At 38.7% G+C, this 21614-nt stretch overlaps 1 protein-coding gene across 23 annotated transcripts in view; it reads left to right on the plus strand.

Moving 5' to 3' along the window:
• Positions 1–21614, plus strand: part of LOC115567404 (focal adhesion kinase 1-like) — a 64233-nt gene that overhangs the window by 26247 nt on the left and 16372 nt on the right. For 6 of the 23 annotated variants that reach the window (XM_030393964.1, XM_030393953.1, XM_030393955.1 and 3 more), the window contains 14 exons: positions 751–868; positions 1208–1241; positions 1725–1795; positions 2195–2212; positions 2954–3010; positions 5162–5182; positions 6719–6816; positions 7333–7417; positions 7537–7637; positions 8519–8634; positions 9136–9236; positions 9957–10046; positions 10224–10428; positions 17935–18046. In XM_030393964.1, the coding sequence (XP_030249824.1) occupies positions 751–868; positions 1208–1241; positions 1725–1795; positions 2195–2212; positions 2954–3010; positions 5162–5182; positions 6719–6816; positions 7333–7417; positions 7537–7637; positions 8519–8634; positions 9136–9236; positions 9957–10046; positions 10224–10428; positions 17935–18046 (1227 nt within the window). Of the gene's footprint in view, positions 1–750; positions 869–1207; positions 1242–1724; positions 1796–2194; positions 2213–2953; positions 3011–5161; positions 5183–6718; positions 6817–7332; positions 7418–7536; positions 7638–8518; positions 8635–9135; positions 9237–9956; positions 10047–10223; positions 10429–17934; positions 18047–19364; positions 20314–21614 lie in introns of those variants that run through there. The other 17 variants (XM_030393954.1, XM_030393969.1, XM_030393973.1 and 14 more) reach the window with 9 other exon arrangements.

The raw sequence follows: 21614 nt of genomic DNA on the forward strand, positions 1-21614 counted from the left end.
ACCCTTCTATCCACTCAGCCTCTCTGAAAGTGGAACATCACCAATTCTCAAAAAAAATATTAAGCTATTTTTTAAATCAAACTGGTGATCTATTAAATATGAACTTTAACCATCAAGTTTAACAGTTGAGCAATAGTTAAGTTACTGTATAGTGTTACCCTTCAGGTAGTATTTCAATTGCCCTTGAAAAAAGTAACTATTAAACTGTTTATGTACATACAGTTGAGTGTTTTTAAGCTTCAATCCAGTGCCTTTATTCTTGTCAAAAACACATATTTCAAATGATATCACTGTAAAGTATATTTTCATCCAGTTGTTAAATAGACATGTTAATGTTCTACCTGTGTAACAAACATGAAATAACTTCTGCATATTAAAAATAATATTCTAAGTAGTAGTAATACATGAAGTGCAGGGGAACAAAACAGGAAATGATGGAGGGAAAAGGGGAAATGGCACATGGGAGGGTCTAGGCGGGGATTGCCATCTGCACTTGAGTGTCAGCATGAGTGTGACTCTCGAGTGGGTGTGTGTCTGCCACTAGGCTTACTAGTGGAAAAGCATGTGTGCATCAGTGGTAGTATCTGTGCGTGTGTTCTTGGCTGAATGGGTGTACTGGTAGAAGACGTTCGCCCTAATAAAGCTCTCATTGTGTCACTGTGAAGCAACTCTCTGTCTCTACTCTACTCTACTCTTGCACTAATCCACGTCTGTGTGTGTATGTGTGTGTGTGTTTGTGTGGGTGTATAGCCCCTTACAGTCACCACGGCATCGCTGACTACAGCAGAAAACATGGCGGACTTGATTGACGGCTACTGCCGGCTCGTCTCCTCGGCGACTCACTCCTTCATTGTCAGAGTCCATAAAGGTAGGATGCACAACTACTCCTGCTCACTATACACTCATGTGTAAATATTCCAGGTTTATTGTATCACTGTAATAGTGTAGTTGTGTGCAGTTGAATGATTACTGCGATCATTATCAACTTCTGTCTTAATCTAACTTAATGTCAGCAATCTTTCAAGCAGTAGTGAAGTCTGATTGTGGCTGATGAGGCTTTAAGCTTTGTGGCTTATAATAACCAGTCTGTGTTTAGCGAGTCTTTTCTATAAATAACTACAAATACGTGGGTACAGTCATGTACTGTAGCTCTAACATGCTCCATGCAGTCCGTTTGAATCTGATTCATGTATTCATTTTGTCTCAGCAGAGGGGGACCGAGCTCTGCCTTCCATCCCAAAGTAAGTCTACCAACTCCTTTTGTCTGATTTATCAAGTAAATACAAGGTGATGTTCCTGCAGGAGGTATCTAGTGAAGCATTAGAAACATCACCCAAGTATTTTTGTTGTAATTTAGTGGTTTCATGCATGTTTTCCACTTGAGGTTTGTTTTAATGGAAATTTGAACCAGACTTTGGAAGCTAAAAGCTGCCAACATATAGCGGCTTTTAGACTATCCTGACTAAAGTATTTTTCAGTCCAAGGCTCAAATACAGAGCAACATCATGATTTTCATTTTAAATCTTAAGAGCTAAAAGTGCTCATAAAGTGAATATGATATTCTTTATTAGATAGGTACTCTTTTGTGTTCTTATTTTTATAATGTTTGCACATTGTAGGATCCCTCTTTCCTCTTGATGCTTTCCTGTCTCTTAAACTGTGACTGGAAGCCCACTGGTTAAGGTCAATGTGAGCCAAAAATGATTTTCTTATCTCTGCTTCAGAGTTTCGAATCATGAGAGGCGGATGGAAAAACGGATGGATGGAGTACGGACCAGAGCCGTATGTGTCTCAGGTATAAACCCCTCTCTGGCTTCTCTCCTTGCCTTATTGGTCTGTTTTTTCCCTTGTTGCCTGTCTCTGTATCTGCTGCTTTAAATGTCATGAACGACAGTGTCTGCTAAGAGTTAGATAAAGGCTTCATAGATATGTGTTCCCCATATAAAGCCTCATCTGTGTGCTCAGTGAAGAGTCCTTGTCTGGCCAGATGTCCCCATGGAGAGCTTTAGTCACTGTCACTCTGCCCTGACTGTCTACCGACCTCTGACTAACTCACACTCACACAGCTTTAAATGAGAATGACCTTGAATGTAGTTTCATTAACAAATATTGACAGTATTGTTTATCTAACAATAAAACTAACACTTCTTTCCCTTCCTTTCCAACTGTTTCATGCTGCATGTGATTTCTGCAGGTCACACTAGTGGCGATGGTAAACAACATTCTTTCTATTAACCGTCTTAAATTAGAAACTTATTAGAATCTCTGCTCTTTGTCTGCTTTTAGCGATTGCTGTGCAGTATCTCCCTCTGTATCTGTTTCATTATCATCCATGACTCAACCTGTTTTTATTCAACTTGTTTCTATGGAAAGACCACACAAACCTTTCCATCCCTCCCCTTTCCTCTCTCTCTCCTCCCTCTCTATTATACTCTTTTGTCTTACATTCCTCATGTGTGGCTGTTTCTTAGTACATGAACATTTTTGATTGTCATGCATGTGTTTGGGATCGGGTATGTTGATGGTCTCTTGGAAAGGTACTTCTGTCTGCTGATGGTGTGTTTTCTGTTGCTGTTGTTATTTTCACTCTTCTGTCTCTGTCCTTGATAGTGTATTCGAGTGGCATGCAGTGATTTAATTTAATTGTTATATTATATTTGAAGTGTTTTTTTGTTTGTTTTTTACAGTGAAAAGGGTTATAAGCCCAGCATTTCTTTAAAATCACAATCATTTTGTATTTGGGACTTTTGGCTTGTGTTACTGAAAAGAAGCTAACCTTTAAGTACTCTGAATGCTGTCCAGGGGGCTCAGCTTGTTATATCAAAGCAGGGTTTTGGACGTGAGCTTGTTGTCAACTCCTTCTCTTTCATCTGTCTTTTGTGTGTCTTCAGCTGAGACTTAATTTTTTTCACGGGCCCTTTTTTTCCCTCCCTTCTATGCTGTGGCACTGTAGAAACGGACGACTATGCTGAGATCATAGATGAGGAGGACACTTATACCATGCCTTCAAGTAAGTAGACATACACACACATGCAGAAACATTGCAGGCATCTAATGTGACAAGCAGCAGATGTCTCTGTGCACCTGTGTGTGCTCATTGGACCTCTTCAGACTTATGTAGCAGACTGTGTGGGAAGGTTGTTGGGGTGATGGTGTGAGGATTAGATCTTTTGGAGACATGAATATTTGTGTGGTGATACTGATGACTTTTATGTGCTTTTAGTTGAGAGTCCTCTACTGTAGTAATATGATAATTGAAAAATATTTGTCTTTGGTCTGATTAGTCTCGGTCTTATCTTTGAAATGTTTGTGCAGTGGTATGAGTAATAGTTCTGCGCAGAAAACAATGTAATCATTTATTGCTTCTGATGTCTGTTTAAAGCTAAAAATTATTAACTTTTTACATTTGAAGATCTTTAAACTCATGGTTTTTAATAGAGAGTTGTTAAAAGAGAAAATATCATCCTTTAACCATGTGCAATTGTCAACAGTTTATTGTGTTTTATTATGTATGAGCATTGTCAACATTACTGTTGTGTACTGAAGCTGGAAAACTGCTAATTTGTTGCAAATGAGCCACACTCCACTATACAGGTGGATTTAGTGATTTATCAGACTGATTAAAAATAGATTGAGATTGCAACTTTGAATTAATCTCTTTTAAGATTGGTTGATATAAGAATAGATGACAAAATAATGGCTGGGGTTTGAAAGAATCAAAATTTTCTGTGCTCACAGTCTTGTTAAAAAAAAAAAAAGGGGGGGAAACCACTTGAACCACATGTTGTCTGTGTATTATTAGGCCTGTGATCTATATTTGTTGTTGTGACTTTTCACAAGATTTAATAAGAACCGCAGCTTCCTCAAACTGCTTTGACACATTATCTCGCCACAATGTTTACATTACAGTAAACATTTCTCAAATGGCTCTATGTCCTGCTAATTACTGTTTTGATGACAAGTGTTCATAAGTCTATCCAGCCTTAAGACTCTATGATAATGTGAGAGTAAACATGCAGAGGCCTGCTGTGCTGCTGCTGCTACCAGGTGTAGCACTGGTGCTCATATTTAGATCACTGCAACGCTAAGTGGCGATGCTACATGGGCAGCATTTGGAGGCAGCGGAGATGGTTGATAACACCTAAATGGAAAATGGAGCTTGGATGTTAAGTGAGTTTTAAACAGCCTCGAAATGTTGCCGGGATGTCAAAAGCACACGTTGTTCCATGTAACCAAATGATAACATGGCTTTGCTTTTTGATCATTCATAAATGATAGTGTTCCACATATAGTTGTCCTGTGGACAGTTGTAAACAGAGATAGTTTGCAAGATGTCGACACTGTTCAAAGAATGACCTAAAAAAACTAAACATCAGTCCTGACCTGTAGCAATGCTTTTTGCTAGTCTGTTAAACATGTTGCATAATTTATATTAGTATTTTAAATTAAATTTATTCAGAAAAAAAATATAGCCTTTTACAAATTGTGCAAGCTAGCTAGTATTGCCCGATTGTGTGTGTACTTGTTTCTTTTTTTTGCCGTACATTTAACCTTCTACAGGCAAAATACACTAACGGACTTATAATATCCCAGAAAGTGTTATTTTTTTATGATTAGGGACAGTTCAGACTTTAACCGACCATTTTAAGGTTATGGCACAGCAAGGTGTTTTGGCCAGCATGCAGAATGAATGTGAAATCCATTTTGGGATCATAAAACCTTAAACTGAGTAGTTGTTGTTGGTCCTCAGTGGACTTATTTAGCAAGTTTAATCATTAAGCTTTTTGGGTGTTGTTTATTTATTATCTGCTTTTCCAACAGTTTGACACAGGTGTGGTAATAATAGTAGTCCAAAATAATGTAAAATTGTGTGTTTGCATATATATTATTGAAAAACACAAAGCATCCTTTTAGGGGAGGACCCCAATCCCCCGCCAAATGCGTACAAATAAGTCATCCACAAACCTATGGAAAACACTGTACTTTGGTGATACCTATATAGTCATTGACATACAATACCTCTAATTTAGCTGCATAGATATCACACCTACAATCATGGCAATTAAAAAAACACACATGTTAAAGTCTGCAGTAACTACAAATGGATCTCTGTACTCACAGCTAGTTATTTCTCTCTCCTATCACTAACCCATTTTCCCAGAATACTATGGACTAGATCAAGGTAATGATTGGAACGTACCATGAATCTGGATGTATTGTGATGGCACTTTGATTTTGGTGGTTGCTGTGACCCTTATTTTACGTTTGCTTGCAACTGTAAAATAAAATCCTGAATTTATTTCTGTATCTGTACCCTGTTGATTTGCCCCCCCCCCCCCCGTTGATGTGTCATATGCTGTCAGTTTTGGGGCTGAATTGATGATAGCTGGTCCCAGTTGTTGGACGAGAAGCGTGTCATGATTTAAAACTTAAGTTAAGCTTAAAGGTTTTTTGAAGTTTATACAAAAGGTGCTTTGTAACAGCTTCATGGCAAGAGTTCAAAAAGATTTTATATGTCATTTTACCAGCCAAGTTGACTCAGCATGTTCCTTTTTACAACTTTGGCATGGAGGAGGAAGTGCAGCGAGAGGGAAGGCTTTAAATAGATGCATATATGTATATATGTACCGTATATTTTAAACCCAAACCACTAACAAACAGGGTAGTCCCACTCCATTGTTTAACCATGATGATCGACTTTTTAAAGATCAGGTTACATGGGCGACATTCAGAGGCAGGGCACGCAGGCATTAATTACGGCTGACTTTATGTTGCAGCCACATTTAGTTCTATTCCCTCCACAGACATTATATTGCCAAGAATAGGTGTCTCTCAATGTCGCATATGTTATTAACATGCATCCGGGCATTTCACAAACTGTATAAAAGAGAGGTCAGAGATTTGTCAAGTACTGTACACTTGTAGTGCCATTGTATGCTGTTTTCATTTGCTGATTAAATGGACAAAGTCAGGTCAACAGTGCCATGCCTCCCAGGCAAAGCAAACCAACAGCCAATCAACAGCCAGCTGGTCACAGACCAAGAGAATAAAGTGATTATAGTGACGGAGATACAAACAAATATCAAACTGTTTCTATATCAGCCTGTGAGCAACGAATCCCTGCCACAATCCACCTGACTTTATCCATATAGTATTTGATTTAATGTCCATATATACATCGAGTGTTACTGGCTGTCATTTGTCTGCGTCACATGGCATGTCTGGCTGTGGTTTGCTGATGCTGTTGTTGCATGCTGTTGACATTGAACTATGCTGACTGCTATAGAAACAAAGCTTGTCAGAGTAGGAAGTTGGTGCAGTTTTATTAATCTGGAAATTTAGTAATTAGATTTGAATATTTCATAATAAAATTTCACAACTCATTGCAAAGGTGGCACCAGGCATGAAATTGATACATTTGTTTTACAATGTGAAGCCATGTCTGAAATGTTTCCAGGTCTGTGTTTCTTTTAAATAGTAGCTGTGTCCCGTTTGTATACATTTTCTGGAAGACTCACAGAATCAGTTGGACATTTTCTGCAGATTTAAATAAGCCGTGCGCACTGCTAAGCACTCTGACAAGCTTGGTAAATGCAAGGCCTGACTCTTAAGACGTGTATGTGTGGGCACTGATGTGTGTGGTTTTTTTTTTTTATCTGTTTCTGTATCTCTTTGTGTGTGTATGTTCATGTCTGTGTCTGTGTTTATGTGTATCTAGCGCGGGACTATGAGATTCAGCGAGATCGTATTGAGTTGGGACGCTGCATAGGTGAGGGTCAGTTTGGAGATGTCCACCAAGGAGTCTACATCAGCCCGGTATGTAGTCTCATGCACACACAAGCTTTTGACATCCATGGCTGTAGTTTTTTAGTAGCTTTAGATGTAAATAATCGGATTATTGCAGCCTACTGTGATGATTCTTTACCTGTAAGGCCTTGACAATTGGAAAAAATTCAAATCCATGCAAATTTTGTAGCTTTAAACCAATCACTCACATGACAGTTCTTTAGATAAGAAATGTGGTATATCTTCCTAAATAAAGGCCCAAAAAATCTGTCTTATTATACGAAGTCACTTTGTAGCTAAACTACAAAGACTATACTAAACTTGAAGTCACATCACAATAACTGCATGTATAGTTACAACGGAAGAAAACGATGGGATTGGCTCGCCACCCAATAACTATGACATACTTCAAACTCTAATAATATATTGTCATTAGGCGTGCACAACCATATCCGATTTTGGTTTCCTGCCTGTTTGATGAATGTGTGTGCAGATGATTCTGTTGTAAAGCTCATTATGTTGTTCGCCTGGATGTGTTTCCTGCAGGAGAACCCTGCCCTGTCGGTGGCAGTCAAGACGTGTAAGAACTCCACGTCAGACAGCGTCAGGGAAAAGTTTCTCCAAGAAGCATGTAAGTGTGTGTGTGTGTGTGTGTGTGTGTTTATGCACACAAGAATTTACAGAATAACCTTTTTAGGACAGAAAAAAACTTGCAAACTGACCTTTGCCTGACCTTTTCTTTCCCTGCAGTGACTATGCGTCAGTTTGACCACCCCCACATTGTGAAGCTGATGGGAGTCATCACAGAGAATCCAGTGTGGATCATCATGGAGCTCTGCACACTAGGAGAGGTTGGACACTGATAAGAATTTTGTTATGGGTGTACAGTATCTGTTTTCTAAACAGATGCGTGCCTGTGTTCAGGCACAATAATAAGGCATAATAGAGAGGCTTGTCCAGAACCTATGGCTCATTTTTTATTTGTTTGAAAAAAATGTGCATTGTAATCAGTTTAAAAGTATTGATGTAAATGTATAAACATACCATCTGCATTGCAAACACTGCTTAATGGCTTTGAGGGTCTTTAGCTCATAATCTAGAGCTCATTCTGTGTTGGGGAAGAATTCTGAGCTGTGTTGACTGGAAGCTTTGGTAAACAGTATCCTCATTTGTTGTGTAGCACCCAATAATATAATCATTTCCTGAAAATGTAATAAAATGTGCACCATCTCTCATGTAATGTAATAAGGCCCAATAATGTAATAAAATGTCCTGACTGATATTGCAGCAGAACATTTTTATCAATGTTTTAATACCTTTTTTTGAAACTGATGATGTAATGTATTAAGGTTTATCATTATTGGTAAAATCATATTACAATATCATTTTAGTACATTATTGGTAAAGTTATTGCGTTATTGGGTTTCACTGTATTTTCAATAAAAGTTAAGTTTGAGCATTATTACACTTTCAGGAAATTATGACAGTATTGGGTGTGATAGTTTTTAATTTCTCCTCACATAGTTCTTGTCTGATGTTTGTTTACAGACATTTTTTAAGTAACTATTGTTATTGTCACACTGTGTTCCTCTCTGTCTTTCTGGCTCTCTTTCTGTCTTCATCCTTTGCTGTTCCTGGCGTCTCTCTGTCTTCTATTTTTCATGGTATAAATTGTTGTTCTCTCCCCTAAATCCCCTTTTTCTGACTGTTTTTTCTTCTCTGTTATCTATAGTTACGGTCATTTCTCCAGGTGAGGAAGTACAGTCTGGACCTCGCCAGTCTCATCTTGTACTCATATCAGCTCAGTACAGCACTGGCATACCTGGAGAGCAAACGCTTTGTACACAGGTATGCACCAGGATCTCCCAAAAACCTAGTGTACCAGAACCTTATGTACAATGATAAATGTTCATATTCCACAACAAAATAAATAGTTGTGGCCAGATGACATTGTTAATGAAAAGGTGATTTCATTGATTAGATAATTATTGTGTATAATGTATAATGATCTGGGGCTGTGGGACATAGAAGAATTTCATATATAATAAATGATATATTTAATGTAAACTCAGCCAGGTGGTGCACCATCTGGAAAAGATTTTTGTTCAGGTAAAAAGAGACATATTGTGATCAAGCAACAATAATGTTGTTACTAAATTCTCATATACAATCTGACTAATCCTTAAGACCGAATAAGGGGTGCCAACCTTGATATGATATGTTTTTTTTTCAGGAAACTACATGATAGATATAAATTAATATCTCATGTATCTCAAGTTTCCACTCAAGTAGATAAACAGAATTAAATGTTGAAGAATCTGAGACTCATTTTGGTTTTGTCCTCCTCAGGGACATCGCAGCACGGAACGTGTTGGTGTCTACAGTCGACTGTGTAAAGCTAGGGGACTTTGGTTTGTCACGATACATGGAAGATAGCTCTTATTACAAAGGTAAATATAACTACTTTATATGTGCACAGTAGCTGTGATTCCATTAATGTATTTTAACACGCATTTTGAAGCCTCTTATTCCAAAAATTAAAATGGCATTATTAAACAGATATACCTTGATTTCGCGAAAGAGTTTTGCACTCGCATGAGTAGAATTTTGCCTTTGTCAAAAAAGAGTTAATTTGCTTAATGGGAGATAAAAATCATTTCTGACATGGTGAACATTAGATGACTTGACTCACTCAGAGCTGATTAGCTTTTTTTGCTGTGAAAAAAGAAGGAGTTCCGTTCATTGTGGTCGACTTTTTGAATAATCCCTTAAAATTCCCAGATTAATTCTCTCATAGAGCACCAGTGTGAATGTTTTTGTTTCCTCTTTATTTTTCTTACCTCTACTTTATTACAGCCCTGCATAATGTAGCCTCTACCACAAATTCTCACAAAACTACACTTTGCATAGCCTAGTTTTGTCTTCTCAAAATCAGTGAATGGAAACACTGATGGCTTTTTTCTTCTTTTTCTCCTTTATTTTCAAGATTTAAAACATTTGCTTTAACTTCACTTGACAACGACCCAGTTGGTGTTCCCATATATGCACACTTCACCGTCTCCTTTTAACTTCCTTTGGTCTTTCATAACACATGGAGGAAAGCAACATTATTGTTCATGGTCCTGACATGAACTGAGCACAGCTGAGTTCTCCTGATCCCTGTTTTTCAGCATCTAAAGGCAAACTTCCTATTAAATGGATGGCTCCAGAATCCATTAACTTCAGACGGTTTACCACAGCCAGTGACGTCTGGATGTTTGGTAAGTTTAAGTCTGGTTGTGTTCTTTCCTTCTTCATTTCGGTGTCAGCCCCGTCTCTGTCTAATGATTTGTTTTTGTTACGGTACAAAGGTTTTTGGTATCAGCCTCTGTTTTTACGAGCCTGTAGGTTGCTGTTTCATAGTGAGTGACTTTCTCCATTTTTCTGTCCTTCTCTAGGAGTCTGTATGTGGGAGATCTTAATGTTCGGCATCAAGCCTTTCCAAGGTGTGAAAAACAACGACGTCATTGGCAGGATAGAGAACGGCGAGCGCCTGGCTATGCCCCCTCAGTGCCCTCCTACTCTCTACAGCTTGATGACAAAGTGTTGGTCGTATGATCCCAGCAAGAGGCCGCGCTTCACTGAACTTAAAACACAACTGAGGTACCTAATGGAGTGTAGTTTGAGTGTTCGTGTGTATGTGTGTCTCTGTAGGTGTGAGCCTTTTGGGGTCCGGTGTGTTGCTCAAGGATACTTTGACATGTGGGCGAGAGGTGCTCTGCCTCTGGAGTGTTAGTAGTTTAGGTGAAGTGCCACAACAAATAATATTTTCCAGATGCAGTGTTTACTTGCACCTTCCTAACAGCAGGTGTCACTGTCTGTCTGTTCAACTCATCTTCTTAGGGTACCAGGATTAATACAGCAACTATTATATATTTAGAAATTTAGCCACATACTTTGGTCTTTGTCTTTGTCTGCTGGTTAAACATCAGACCAGAATAAACCAGTACGGAAGAATGGACTGGACAAGAGGATACAATTTCTGTAGACTGTCAAATACAGCCCTGTAAGCAGAAAGAAGGAGATTTTATCCTGATGATAAAACATCTATGCTCCTTCTTATTCTCATCAAGTGGATAATTTCACTACATTGAAAGGAGGGTGCCTTTTGTGTCCTGTGATTTAATCTGGATTAAATTACTACATTCATTTTTAATAATGGACTTCAAGGCTTCCCGCAGAGGAAATAATTTCCTGAGCAATAACCTATCAAGACATCACATCAATGTCACTCCAAAATCAATTCTAGGGATAACAATGTGCTCTCATTTTCAACAAATTAATAGGTTTTGACTGCTGTGTCTTATATACTGCAGAACTACTTGGATATCGTTGAGCTAAGGGTGTTTCATTTCTCACATCATGTTAGATTTGCAATGTTTACCCTTGTGGAGTATCTATACAATACCCTCAGATTTAAGTTGTAAATTGGCACTTAACCTCATAGTCAGGAGAGCAGAGCCAAAACAAAACTGTCCAAACACTGGACAGCCTGCACTGCACATCCTGTTTGGGCTGATGACATTAATGCTGGCATGGTAACACGGGTATGATGCTGACAGAGATAGATGAAATAAGACGTCTCAGTCACGCCTTGCCTCTTTGTTAAATGATACATCACTGCCTTGTTACTTGCCTGGAGACAGAATTGCAAAGAGAGCGACCTTATCTACCAAGAGACAATATCCCGGGCGTGTTGTAATCAGATAAGGCAGAGCGTAGACAACGCTGTACGCAATTCAAAAACTCCCTGAGTAAGTCTCTGACTAAATCATCAGTGCAATTTTCCCCTTAAACATTTAAAGTGTCCAACCTATTCATGAGTCATGTCAATCCAGTATCTGAGCAAGACAATAAATCATTTGTGAAATGTCTCATCAAAGGTACTGAGGATTGCACTTTAAAGACAGGAAACTGAACCAAAACCTTTAAATCCAAAGAACATTGTGTCAGTCATCAGTCATCAGGTGTCAAGAGGTGAGGGAAATACAGATAGAACATGAAGTATTATTGGAAAAGAAGTCATAAACCTGACATGTTTTATGATTTATGTCAGCCAGTGTAGTGTGATTATAATGTATGCTAATCTTATGATGCTGACAGCAAAAATAACGTCACCAGCTCTCATTCATTTTTCCCTATACACATACATTTACAAACAGGCACACCAAACTAAACAAAGCTATTTAAGATATGTTCATCATTGATCATGGCATGCTTGATAAGATCTTTTGTTTTGCTTTGTGTGACAGAATTGGGACTCAGGACAGATACAATACAGTATGACGTGATTGAACTAGAGTAAGCACTATTTCTTTTAGTTCAAGGCTCACTGACATTTGCTTTCCTCCTCGTAGTTCACGGGAAGGTAACAGGAGTAGAGTGTTTCTGAGACACCATGACTCAACCATTCATAATCATGCAGACATGAACAGACTTGTAGTTTATTGGAAGTGCTGCTTCAGCATCACCTCTGATGGGAAGATGGATTATAACACCATGAGTGGGTGCTGAAGCTTATTTGTGACACAGATTGTGTATCAATTCACATTAATTAAAGTGTGATGAAGTTGGCGTCTGAACCGTGGCAGTGGCACTCCTGGGATTTAAGCCCATGTATCATAGAAAGATGTTTTCATTGTGTTTTGGTGTTCCCACTCATACTTGAAATGATCAGTTTACACACAGCACAACCAGCACTGTTGTTTCTTTGGACTGTTTTTTTTTTGTTGCAAGTGTCCAGCGGCATAGAGTCATAACAGTAACATCATTGTTTTGTAACGTGCAAGTGTCAGAAAAAACATGTTGGCATCGATGAAAGGAAGTGATAAGCTCAGAGGTGTGATTCCACAGAATCAGACAATTTTAAACTGGCTCTTAACAACTCCCATTCCTTGTGCAGATGAATGCACCATTTATTATCTACTGCTGTATATTAGCGTCAGATGATTGAATGTAATTTTGCTTATGCTTATTTTGTGCTTATTTAGATTAGCAGTGTTTTGAAAACTGGTATCAGTCATTTAATCTAAACACACCACTTACTGTATCTGAGTGTGTGCAGTTAACACAAAAGATAAGCACAAAATAGCACCTACAGGATAAGATGGAAAGTAGAAATTAGAGAATATTTACACAGCTGTTTTCATAAATTTCTGTTCGTATTCAAAACTAAATTCATCTGTAGAAGATTAGATGAAATGTGTTTAGTTTGTGTACACATTCTACGTGTCATTGCTGTTGCTGACACATTTTCCTCCCTCAGTCTCAATTACAAGCAGAACATTGTGAGTTTCAGCAGCACAGCGAGATGCCATCATTGTTTCCTTCAACGTGCACATTCTCTCTCTGTCTTTCTCTCTCTCACACAGAGAAACAGGAAAATAAGAGCACATATTTAACTCCTGTGGTTTTACGAGTCTGCTTAAAACCAGCATGACTCACACCTTAAATTCTACCACCATTACACTTCCAAATCTCTCAAGGTCAGCTTCCCTCTCTCTCTCCCCCAAGTTCTGTTCCTCTTGCACTCTCTTTGAATACTCTCCTCTTGACCTCGTTCACCTTATTATCATGTCTGGATCTCACTCTCGTATTTTGGCTGCAAATGAGTAATGACTTCCGCACCATGGAGGTTCACTGAGTAGCCTGACATACGTACAGTATGTTTGTGTTCGTATGTTTTAATGGTCTGAAAACCTGGTGAGGAAAATAACATGTAGACTGCATGTGAGTGCTAATCTGACAAAATTAAGTACATTTATTTTAATTGGCTATAATATGTCTGCATGAAGAAGAAATGGTGAGGAACCCTTGATGTGCCTCATCCAGTGTCTTGGAAACCAAGTCAATATTGACCATGTAAACTGTGGTCACTGGCTATTAATAGGGGAAAGTCATGCCATATAAGGTTATGCAGTTTGGTTTACTTTCGGTCTGGCCGGCTTTTATATCATAATATCAATTATAGGTCCCTCCTGCCAAATATGCAGCTCCAGCTACTACTACAGTTTTCCTAGACGGCAGACCAACATGAGTGTGTGTGTGTGTGTGTGTGTGTGTGTGTGTGTGTGTGTGTGTGTGTGTGTGTGTGTGTGTGTGTGTGTGTGTGTGTGTGTGTGTGTGTGTGTGTGTGTGTGTGTTTACACAGTGGGCAGCTGCCAGGAGCTACAGCTTTCCAAAGAACAGAGAGAGAGAAAGAGAGAGAGAGAGAGAACAGACAGAGAGAATGAAAGAAGGAAGGGAAAATGAGAACAGAACTACAATGCTGCTGTGCTCCCCTGGTTGAAGGCTCGCAGACCGAGGCTCCTAGCTCTCACATCATATTATCCTGGTAGTGAATTCTGTGTGTGGTGAAGGATTGTAGCCTATAGTCTGAAGGGGTTTTGTTTAGCAGCAGCAGAGCATATTTGAGACATCCTGCCAGGAGTAGTGGGCTTTATCCTTTAAGCGTTGCTGGGATCTTTTATAGTTATTCATGTTGGCCTTCAGAAGCGTATCAGTGCCGAGTGCCCATCAGCAACAGCCCATCTTCTTTCCAGTGGCTTTTCTCCAATAAGGACTTGACTGGATCTGCTTTGGCGCTATTGGATTGACCTGTTCTTAAGGTAAGTATTGCGTCTTCAGGCTTTTTAAATGTCAGCCTATGATAGACTGAATAGTTAATTTTTCCCAAGTGGGCTGCATCCAGTTGATGCTGTTTTGAAGCAGCCATTTTGTGTGTCTCTTAAACATGATTGGTTGTTCGACTGTCCTCCAATGATCCTCTGTTAAGACTGTCTGTAGACAATACTCATATGCACATCTGTTTATTGAAACAGTTATTTGTCGCTGTAATTGTTCATCCTGTTCAAACTGGCTTCAAACACATCTCCACAGTGAAAGTCATGGAACACAAAATCCTCAGTGCTCATTCTGAAGTTCAGCTGCAGTTACACTGAGGCTTCAGCAGCTACAGCAAAGATACAGTTAGTTTGTTTTCACAGATAACATGTTTCGTTGCTGCAGTGGTGGGACAGTAACACAAAGAGGGCATCTTGTATCCTGTAGCAACATTGTATCAGAGCAAAGAATGGCACTAGTCTAACTGGACCCTCGAATGATGGATTAGGAATCAGCCTCTGTGCACTCATATGATCCATCAACTGGTCAGATTTTGTTGAAATAGTTGTGGTGTTTTGTTTTATTTAGTTGAAATTGATATGAGATGTGATAGATAGAAAGATGTTAGCTTAAACCAGTGCCTAAAAGAAAGCTGTCGCTCCGAAGTGTCGGGTTGACATCTTTGAAGCCAGAAACCTAAATCTCAGTTTCCATCAGGTTTGGTTTTACAGGTGAGAAATACGTGGATTCAACAGGGCGTCGCTGAAAAGTCCAAGATTGTGCTTTGAGCCTAGCCTGAGTAAATAAACAAAACTGGCCTTGTTATTACAGGTGGTGGTGTAGGGTAGGTCGGAGGCAGAGACGGGCTATGTTGATGTTGCCAGGTGATGATATCGTCATCACACGTATTCATACATGATGTCATTTACTGTTGAACTGTGATGCAACGTTGCCAGATTCATTCATGACCGGTTGCATTTGGATTAAATGAATTGGCTTGTTAAATGGACATGAAATATAAAGACCAGGGACACAAACTCGCATCCTTTGGAGCCTCCTTTTCTTACTTTGACACAAACCAGTGTTTGTTTTAAACTTGTCTTTATTTGTTTAACTCATAAGATCGGGACAGTTCGGTACAAAAACAAAAGGTGTTACCACAGACAACAACGTTTAGATGAAGCTGTATATGTTTAATTCTTTGTACAGATATCATAATCTCTAATTACCTACTACTTGATTAAAGGATGGGGTTAAAACAGATTTACGAGGTTTGATTAAGAGGAAGATCAAGAGGAAGATTAACTTTTAACCATGCAAAAAGATTTTAAAAAACAATGAAAAGGACAACATTTTGTTGAAATACAGAATAAGAATAATATTCAAAGCGGAAATCCATTCAAATAAAATCTTTTATCATCACTTCCAGGTTTCATAAAGTAAAAGATAGTTGGTGGTTTGGATCAACTATTAGTCTACAGTGTTTATTCAGTGATTTATATTGATGATTATTAAACACTTAAGACTATGAAAAGTTGCCAGTGATTTCTCTATGGGGCAAGATGAGTATATAACTGAAGGTTACATTTTACAAATATAAAGACAAAACTGAAACAAACAAATTCTTAGAAAAATTGGCTGTATCTTAAAGTCAAACTAAATCAATACATGATGTTTCTATTTTTTGTATTCATCATAGAAAATATGGAATGATGGCATTCTGTAATCCAAATGAATGCTTAGTGATGAGAAAGGAGGTCAAGACTTGATGGATGACTGACTCCAACAGGTGCACAAACAAACACAAACACAGCAGGAGACAACAGAACAGGAGGGCAGTGGTGTTACTAGAAATAGCTCTTACCCTTGTTGAGAGGGTAGAAAGAGTGTGAGAGTGTGTGTGACTTGATTTGTCCAACCACTCAGTTTGCAGTTTTGTGGAGCTGTCCACTCCTCAGCAGCAGCTCCTTCCTTTGGGAATCTGGCTTTTGTTGAGCAGCAGTTTTCCCAGGGAACAGGTCAGTAAGGATAATTTTAGTGAGTGTGGTATGTTTGGCTACATTGGACTAAAACATGTTGGGTTTGGGAGGACGCTGCTCAGCCTTTCAGTCAATTTGCTTTAAAGCAATATTACCCAAATATTTACTGTTTTGTTTTGCGTGATGCAGCAAAGAGATGGCACCAGTAGTTAATGTGAGTATATAGTGGAGGGTCAAAGTGTTACTGAAGATCTGTTGAAATTTAACAGCTGATTTGGTTTCCAAACATCTGAAGACCAAACTGTTGCCACTGGCTTGAATTTGATTCATTTTGTTATTGTATTACTGTATTGGTTCTTTCAGTTTTATTGTACAAAACTTGTCAACTGTTGTTGATTTTTAAATGTACTTTATAAATTAAATTGGATTGATTTGTTGAATGTTATTGGGAGTGACTTGAGTGTTCTGGGATGAACTATACCAGTAGAAAAAGAATGAGCAATAAGACATTTCATAACAAAACGGAATTTGTTTTTCTTAGAACTTAGTTTGTGTTTGGACGCTCTGTGCAAACAGTTTGAGGAATGCTTTGTGTAACAATGTGTCTGTGTGTTTGTGTGTATTTATGAGGTTGTCATTGAGTTTTTTCATATTTCCAGCAAGAGGGGGAAAACCACTTAAGCTAACAGTCTGCTTTTCAAAAGAATCTCTCTGTCAAGAAAAACTCCGCACTGTGTGACATCTGTAAGAGCATATTTGAATTTCTTCACATTTCTAAGGGATGTTTTTCTAAAACTAGCAAGACCTGTTTCAGTATCAGGATCAAATAGACATCGTACTCGTTTGGCTGGTTAATTTTTAAAATTATTCACTTTATACCAACAAACCAAGAGATAATGTACAACAATAATCAATATAATACATAGTTTGTAAAGTGTTAAAAGTTTGGATCAGAATCTAAAATGATTAGAATATAATTCTTGAATATTGCTTGATTCTCAATATAATCTACAGTCATCATATTTTTTGTCTCCTGGCTTCGAATAAAAGAAGAATTGAATAATCATGATCAGAACATACAATCATAGTTGATAAGAACAGCTGATAAAATGAATCAAGTGAAAGTGAAAAATATACATTAACTGCTGTAGTTATAACATAATTCTGTAAACTTTATTTTTCGCAATTGCATTTATAGTAACAATAATAATTTAGGTGTGATGATAAAGGCTTCGAGGGTCTGGAAAGTGTTGGTTCAGGTTCCTTGAAAGTGCTTGAAAAGTGCCTGAATCTGTACTCAGTCTGAACAAACCTTTGATAACGAAAGTCTGGTGTGTGTGATGCAAAATGTTCATGTGCGGTGGAGGGGTTGACAGAGACAACACTGGAAAATGACTGAATATAATCTGTATTCATCTACTTATTGACAGTATCATTCATCACTTTTTGTATTGCCGCACAGTGCCTAATTAGATCATGTGACAGATCAGCAGAAATTGATTAATTCAAATGTTTTCCTTTTTTGCAGCACTATATTAGAGGAGGAGAAGCTCCAGCAAAAGGAGAGGAGCAGGATGGAGATGAGGAGACAGGTCACTGTTTCGTGGGACTCCGGAGGGTCTGATGAAGCTCCACCAAAAGTAAGGCGCTGCTATGCCACGTGTGTGTGTGTGTGTCACTGTCTGTCTGCCTGTTTATGTTTGTATGAGCACAACAGGTGTAGTAATAAAGAGTTTCTGTTGTGTTTGTGCTGTCTGCAATGAGACACCCTGATCATTGCAAGTCCCATGCACACTTAAGTTAGAGACCGCAGCCCCTCTGATTGGCTCTTATATGGATTTTGTAATATATGTTCTGTTCTCTGATTTGCTGCATCACTATTGATATTTAATGCATTGAAATGATTCAACTGGTAGATAGTTTGATTGTTTATAAGTTTGACTCTTTAAATGTACAAGATTTCTGCACGATCGTGGTGAGATGCTTATTGAAATCACTGCCAAAGTCAGTTGTCAAGTGGAGATTTCTCACTATGGTCATCAAGAAAAAAACAAACATCAATTTGTTTACACTCTCGAACCAAATCCAGACTTTTCAAGGGGGAAATGCCTCCATATCAAAAAAATGTGAGGCAAAAATGTACAGAAAGCTACAAAAAAGCAAATCTTTTGGGCGTTTTTGAATATTGACTGTTGACTGTGTGATCTGTGTGACAGTTTTCACACTTATCTTCTTTTTTTTAAACTTGTGCACAAATCGATTCTTTCTTCATCTGAAAAGCAGCTTGTTTTTTTTCTCAGTGTGTAGTCATTTCTCTAATGTCTTGTCTGTATAATAATCGTTCTATGGTGGGCAGGTTAAGGATCATAACATAGAGGACCTCCTGGATTTGTGTTATATGCATAACTGCTACCCTTTCATAACTGCTATTCTATCAAAAACTGTATAATTAGAACACATTTTACAAACATTTTTCATACAACATCAACTGCTCCCTTCAAATTATTTTTGCAAGTCCATAAACCCCACCCCCACTACCACCTCTACTAGAACCATCCTACCTCACAGCTTGTTGCCCCAGCTGCTAGCTGCTTCACCCTCACTTACTGCCCCCATGCCCCTGCTGTTAGCATCTGCTAGCTGCTTCTGTGGGTTACAACTAAAGCCATATGTCTTGAGCAGTAGCTGATAGGATTTAGACTTTTTTTTTTTTTTTTTTAAACCTTCAGTGATGCAGTTGTCCTTTAGTGTGTGCTGCATTTTTTCCGATAATTTACAAATACAGGTATTTCATTTCAGAGGCACAGTACCTATGGCTTTGGTTACAATCTTGCATTTTTCTGTCAGTGCTTTGGCTCATCCCTGCCTCTCTTACCTGCCTATTACATGTCTCTCTCTTTCATGATACCTTCTTTATTTCCATTTCTCCCTCCTCTACCTTTGTCTTTGTGTTTGCAGCCAAGCCGTCGTCCCTCCCTGCAGCCCACCTTCAGTCTGGATTGTCTGTCTGCTCCTTCTTCTCACCACCATTGCCATCCAAACCAGCGCTTTGCCTCACAGCTTTCCCTCTGCCTTGGAAACCCTCATCCTTCGTCTCCCTGCACCTCTTCTCACCTCCCTACTCCTCCACTCTACTCATCATCTATGCAACTTCCCAATCACTTTTCCTCTTCTCCCAATCCTCCATCAGCTCATCTTACATACACAGGTGGTGGTACAAACATGTACTACAACAACACCAAGTTAAATCCTGAATCCAAAGCTCATCCCAGCTTCTTCCTACAGTCTAATGCTCACTTCTATTCTCCACCTCACACCAGTTCAGACAGCCAGTCCAATGGCAGCTGCCCCCTCAAGACAAATCCCCTCGCGAAGTCAAACAACTCCCACCCCTGTCACTTTTCCACACTGCTCTCCCAATCTAGTCCTTACCTGAACACTCTGCCCCGCGGCATGTCAGACATTTGTCCCCACACCCTCAAAAACATCCAGCCTGAGTCAAATTCTAATCTTAAAACCCTGCTGTTGCCAAGCTTTGACCCTGGCTGCCAAACTAATCCCAGTATCCCTCAACAACCGGACTCCAACCCCCGGCACCAAGTCCATGCTCTGCAGTCATGTGGGAGGCCCCCGCTGGGCTCTCATGCCCCCCTCATGCTGCCACACACAGAGAGAGTCCTTCAAGTCCCCTCTGCCTATACTCCGTCCTCCACTAACCAACCACCTAGTCAATTGCTCAGCCACCCTGTAACTACATATCCACCTTTTCCCATCCCCTGCTTTGAAAGACCCATGTCCAGACCCCTGAAGGCAGGTTTTAAAGCTGTTTTGATAACTAAAACAAACCTGTTTGTCTTTATTAAAAAAAAAAAAAAGGTTGCAACATTCAGGATTATAGCTCCTTGAATAGATATCATGGAGGATTTAATGTGGAATTCTGGTATTTTTTTAACCTGGGTCCTTTAATTACACGTGCCACTTTTAGTAAGTATGAATCATTTAAACTTACTAAATTATGAATCATTCATACTTATTAATAAGTTTTCGAACAAGCACTTTTAGTGGACATTACTTTGACTGTCAGAGTTGCCCCAAAGGATTATGTAGCAGATATCACAGCTGTGTCATGGCTGCCAGCTGAAGTGATCTGCTCGATCAGTTGCAAAACCTTTGGCAAATATGAGTCAATTACAGAACAAAACATTTAAGTATAGACTCCAGACTTAAAAATACCATGATTATATATAGAAATTCCAGATTTAAAGATTTGAAAAACCAGATCAGGTCAGTCAATCCTCTTAAACAATAAATAATATTATATTTATTGTGACTACTGGCAGTGAATATATTCAGGGTTCGTACGGTGCTTGAAAGCCTTGAAAGTGCTTGAATTTAATGTTGCATTTTCAAGGTCTGAAAAATACTTGGATTTTAGTTTAAGTGCTTGACAGACAATGAAAGTGCTTGACATTATAACTCTGTGTCTTGGCAAAATTGGGATCAGACTGGATAATTTTCTTATTACAAGGAGAAATAAAATCAGTCTGTGTGTATCATCACACATGCAGCCTGGTAGCAATAGAGAAGGATGGCTGAGAAGAAGGTGAATTTGATGCAATTTGGACTGATGACATGTTCAGTATTAATAAACTTTGATGAATAAGCGAACAGCTTGAAAAAGTTTATGTCAAAAAAGAAAATTACAGGGTGTTCTCAGGTCTCTCCTTGTCTCGGTGCAAGTGTGCCTGAAGAACGCCAAGTGGCTCCCCTTTTTTTGGATAAAACTTTGTGTTCTCCTTTAATTTCTAAAGTTTTTACTATTATGAAACATCATTTTAGATGTTTACAGCATAATACAATGTGCATAATTGTGATAAAAAAAATAATCATGAATATATATATTCCTGTAGATATGTAGCGATAAGGTGCTGTAAAAGTTCGAAAATGACCCTTAAAAGTGCTTGAAAAGTGCTTGAATTTGACCTTGAGAAATGTGTACGAACCCTGTATATTTCTGCCTCTTTTGAAACTGCAGGCTAGACTATTAACGTTTTGGGGAAAAAAGCATTCTTAGGTATCATCTATCCAGCCTGATATATTTCATCAGGACTGTGTGTTCTGATTCTGAAGATTCGAAATTCAGCACAAACGGAAGTCTACTGAGAGAAATAACCTTTCCAAAAGTTGCAACATTTTTTGATGCATGGC

This window comes from Sparus aurata, chromosome 17, assembly GCF_900880675.1.
Source record: "Sparus aurata chromosome 17, fSpaAur1.1, whole genome shotgun sequence".
Lineage (NCBI taxonomy): Eukaryota > Metazoa > Chordata > Actinopteri > Spariformes > Sparidae > Sparus > Sparus aurata.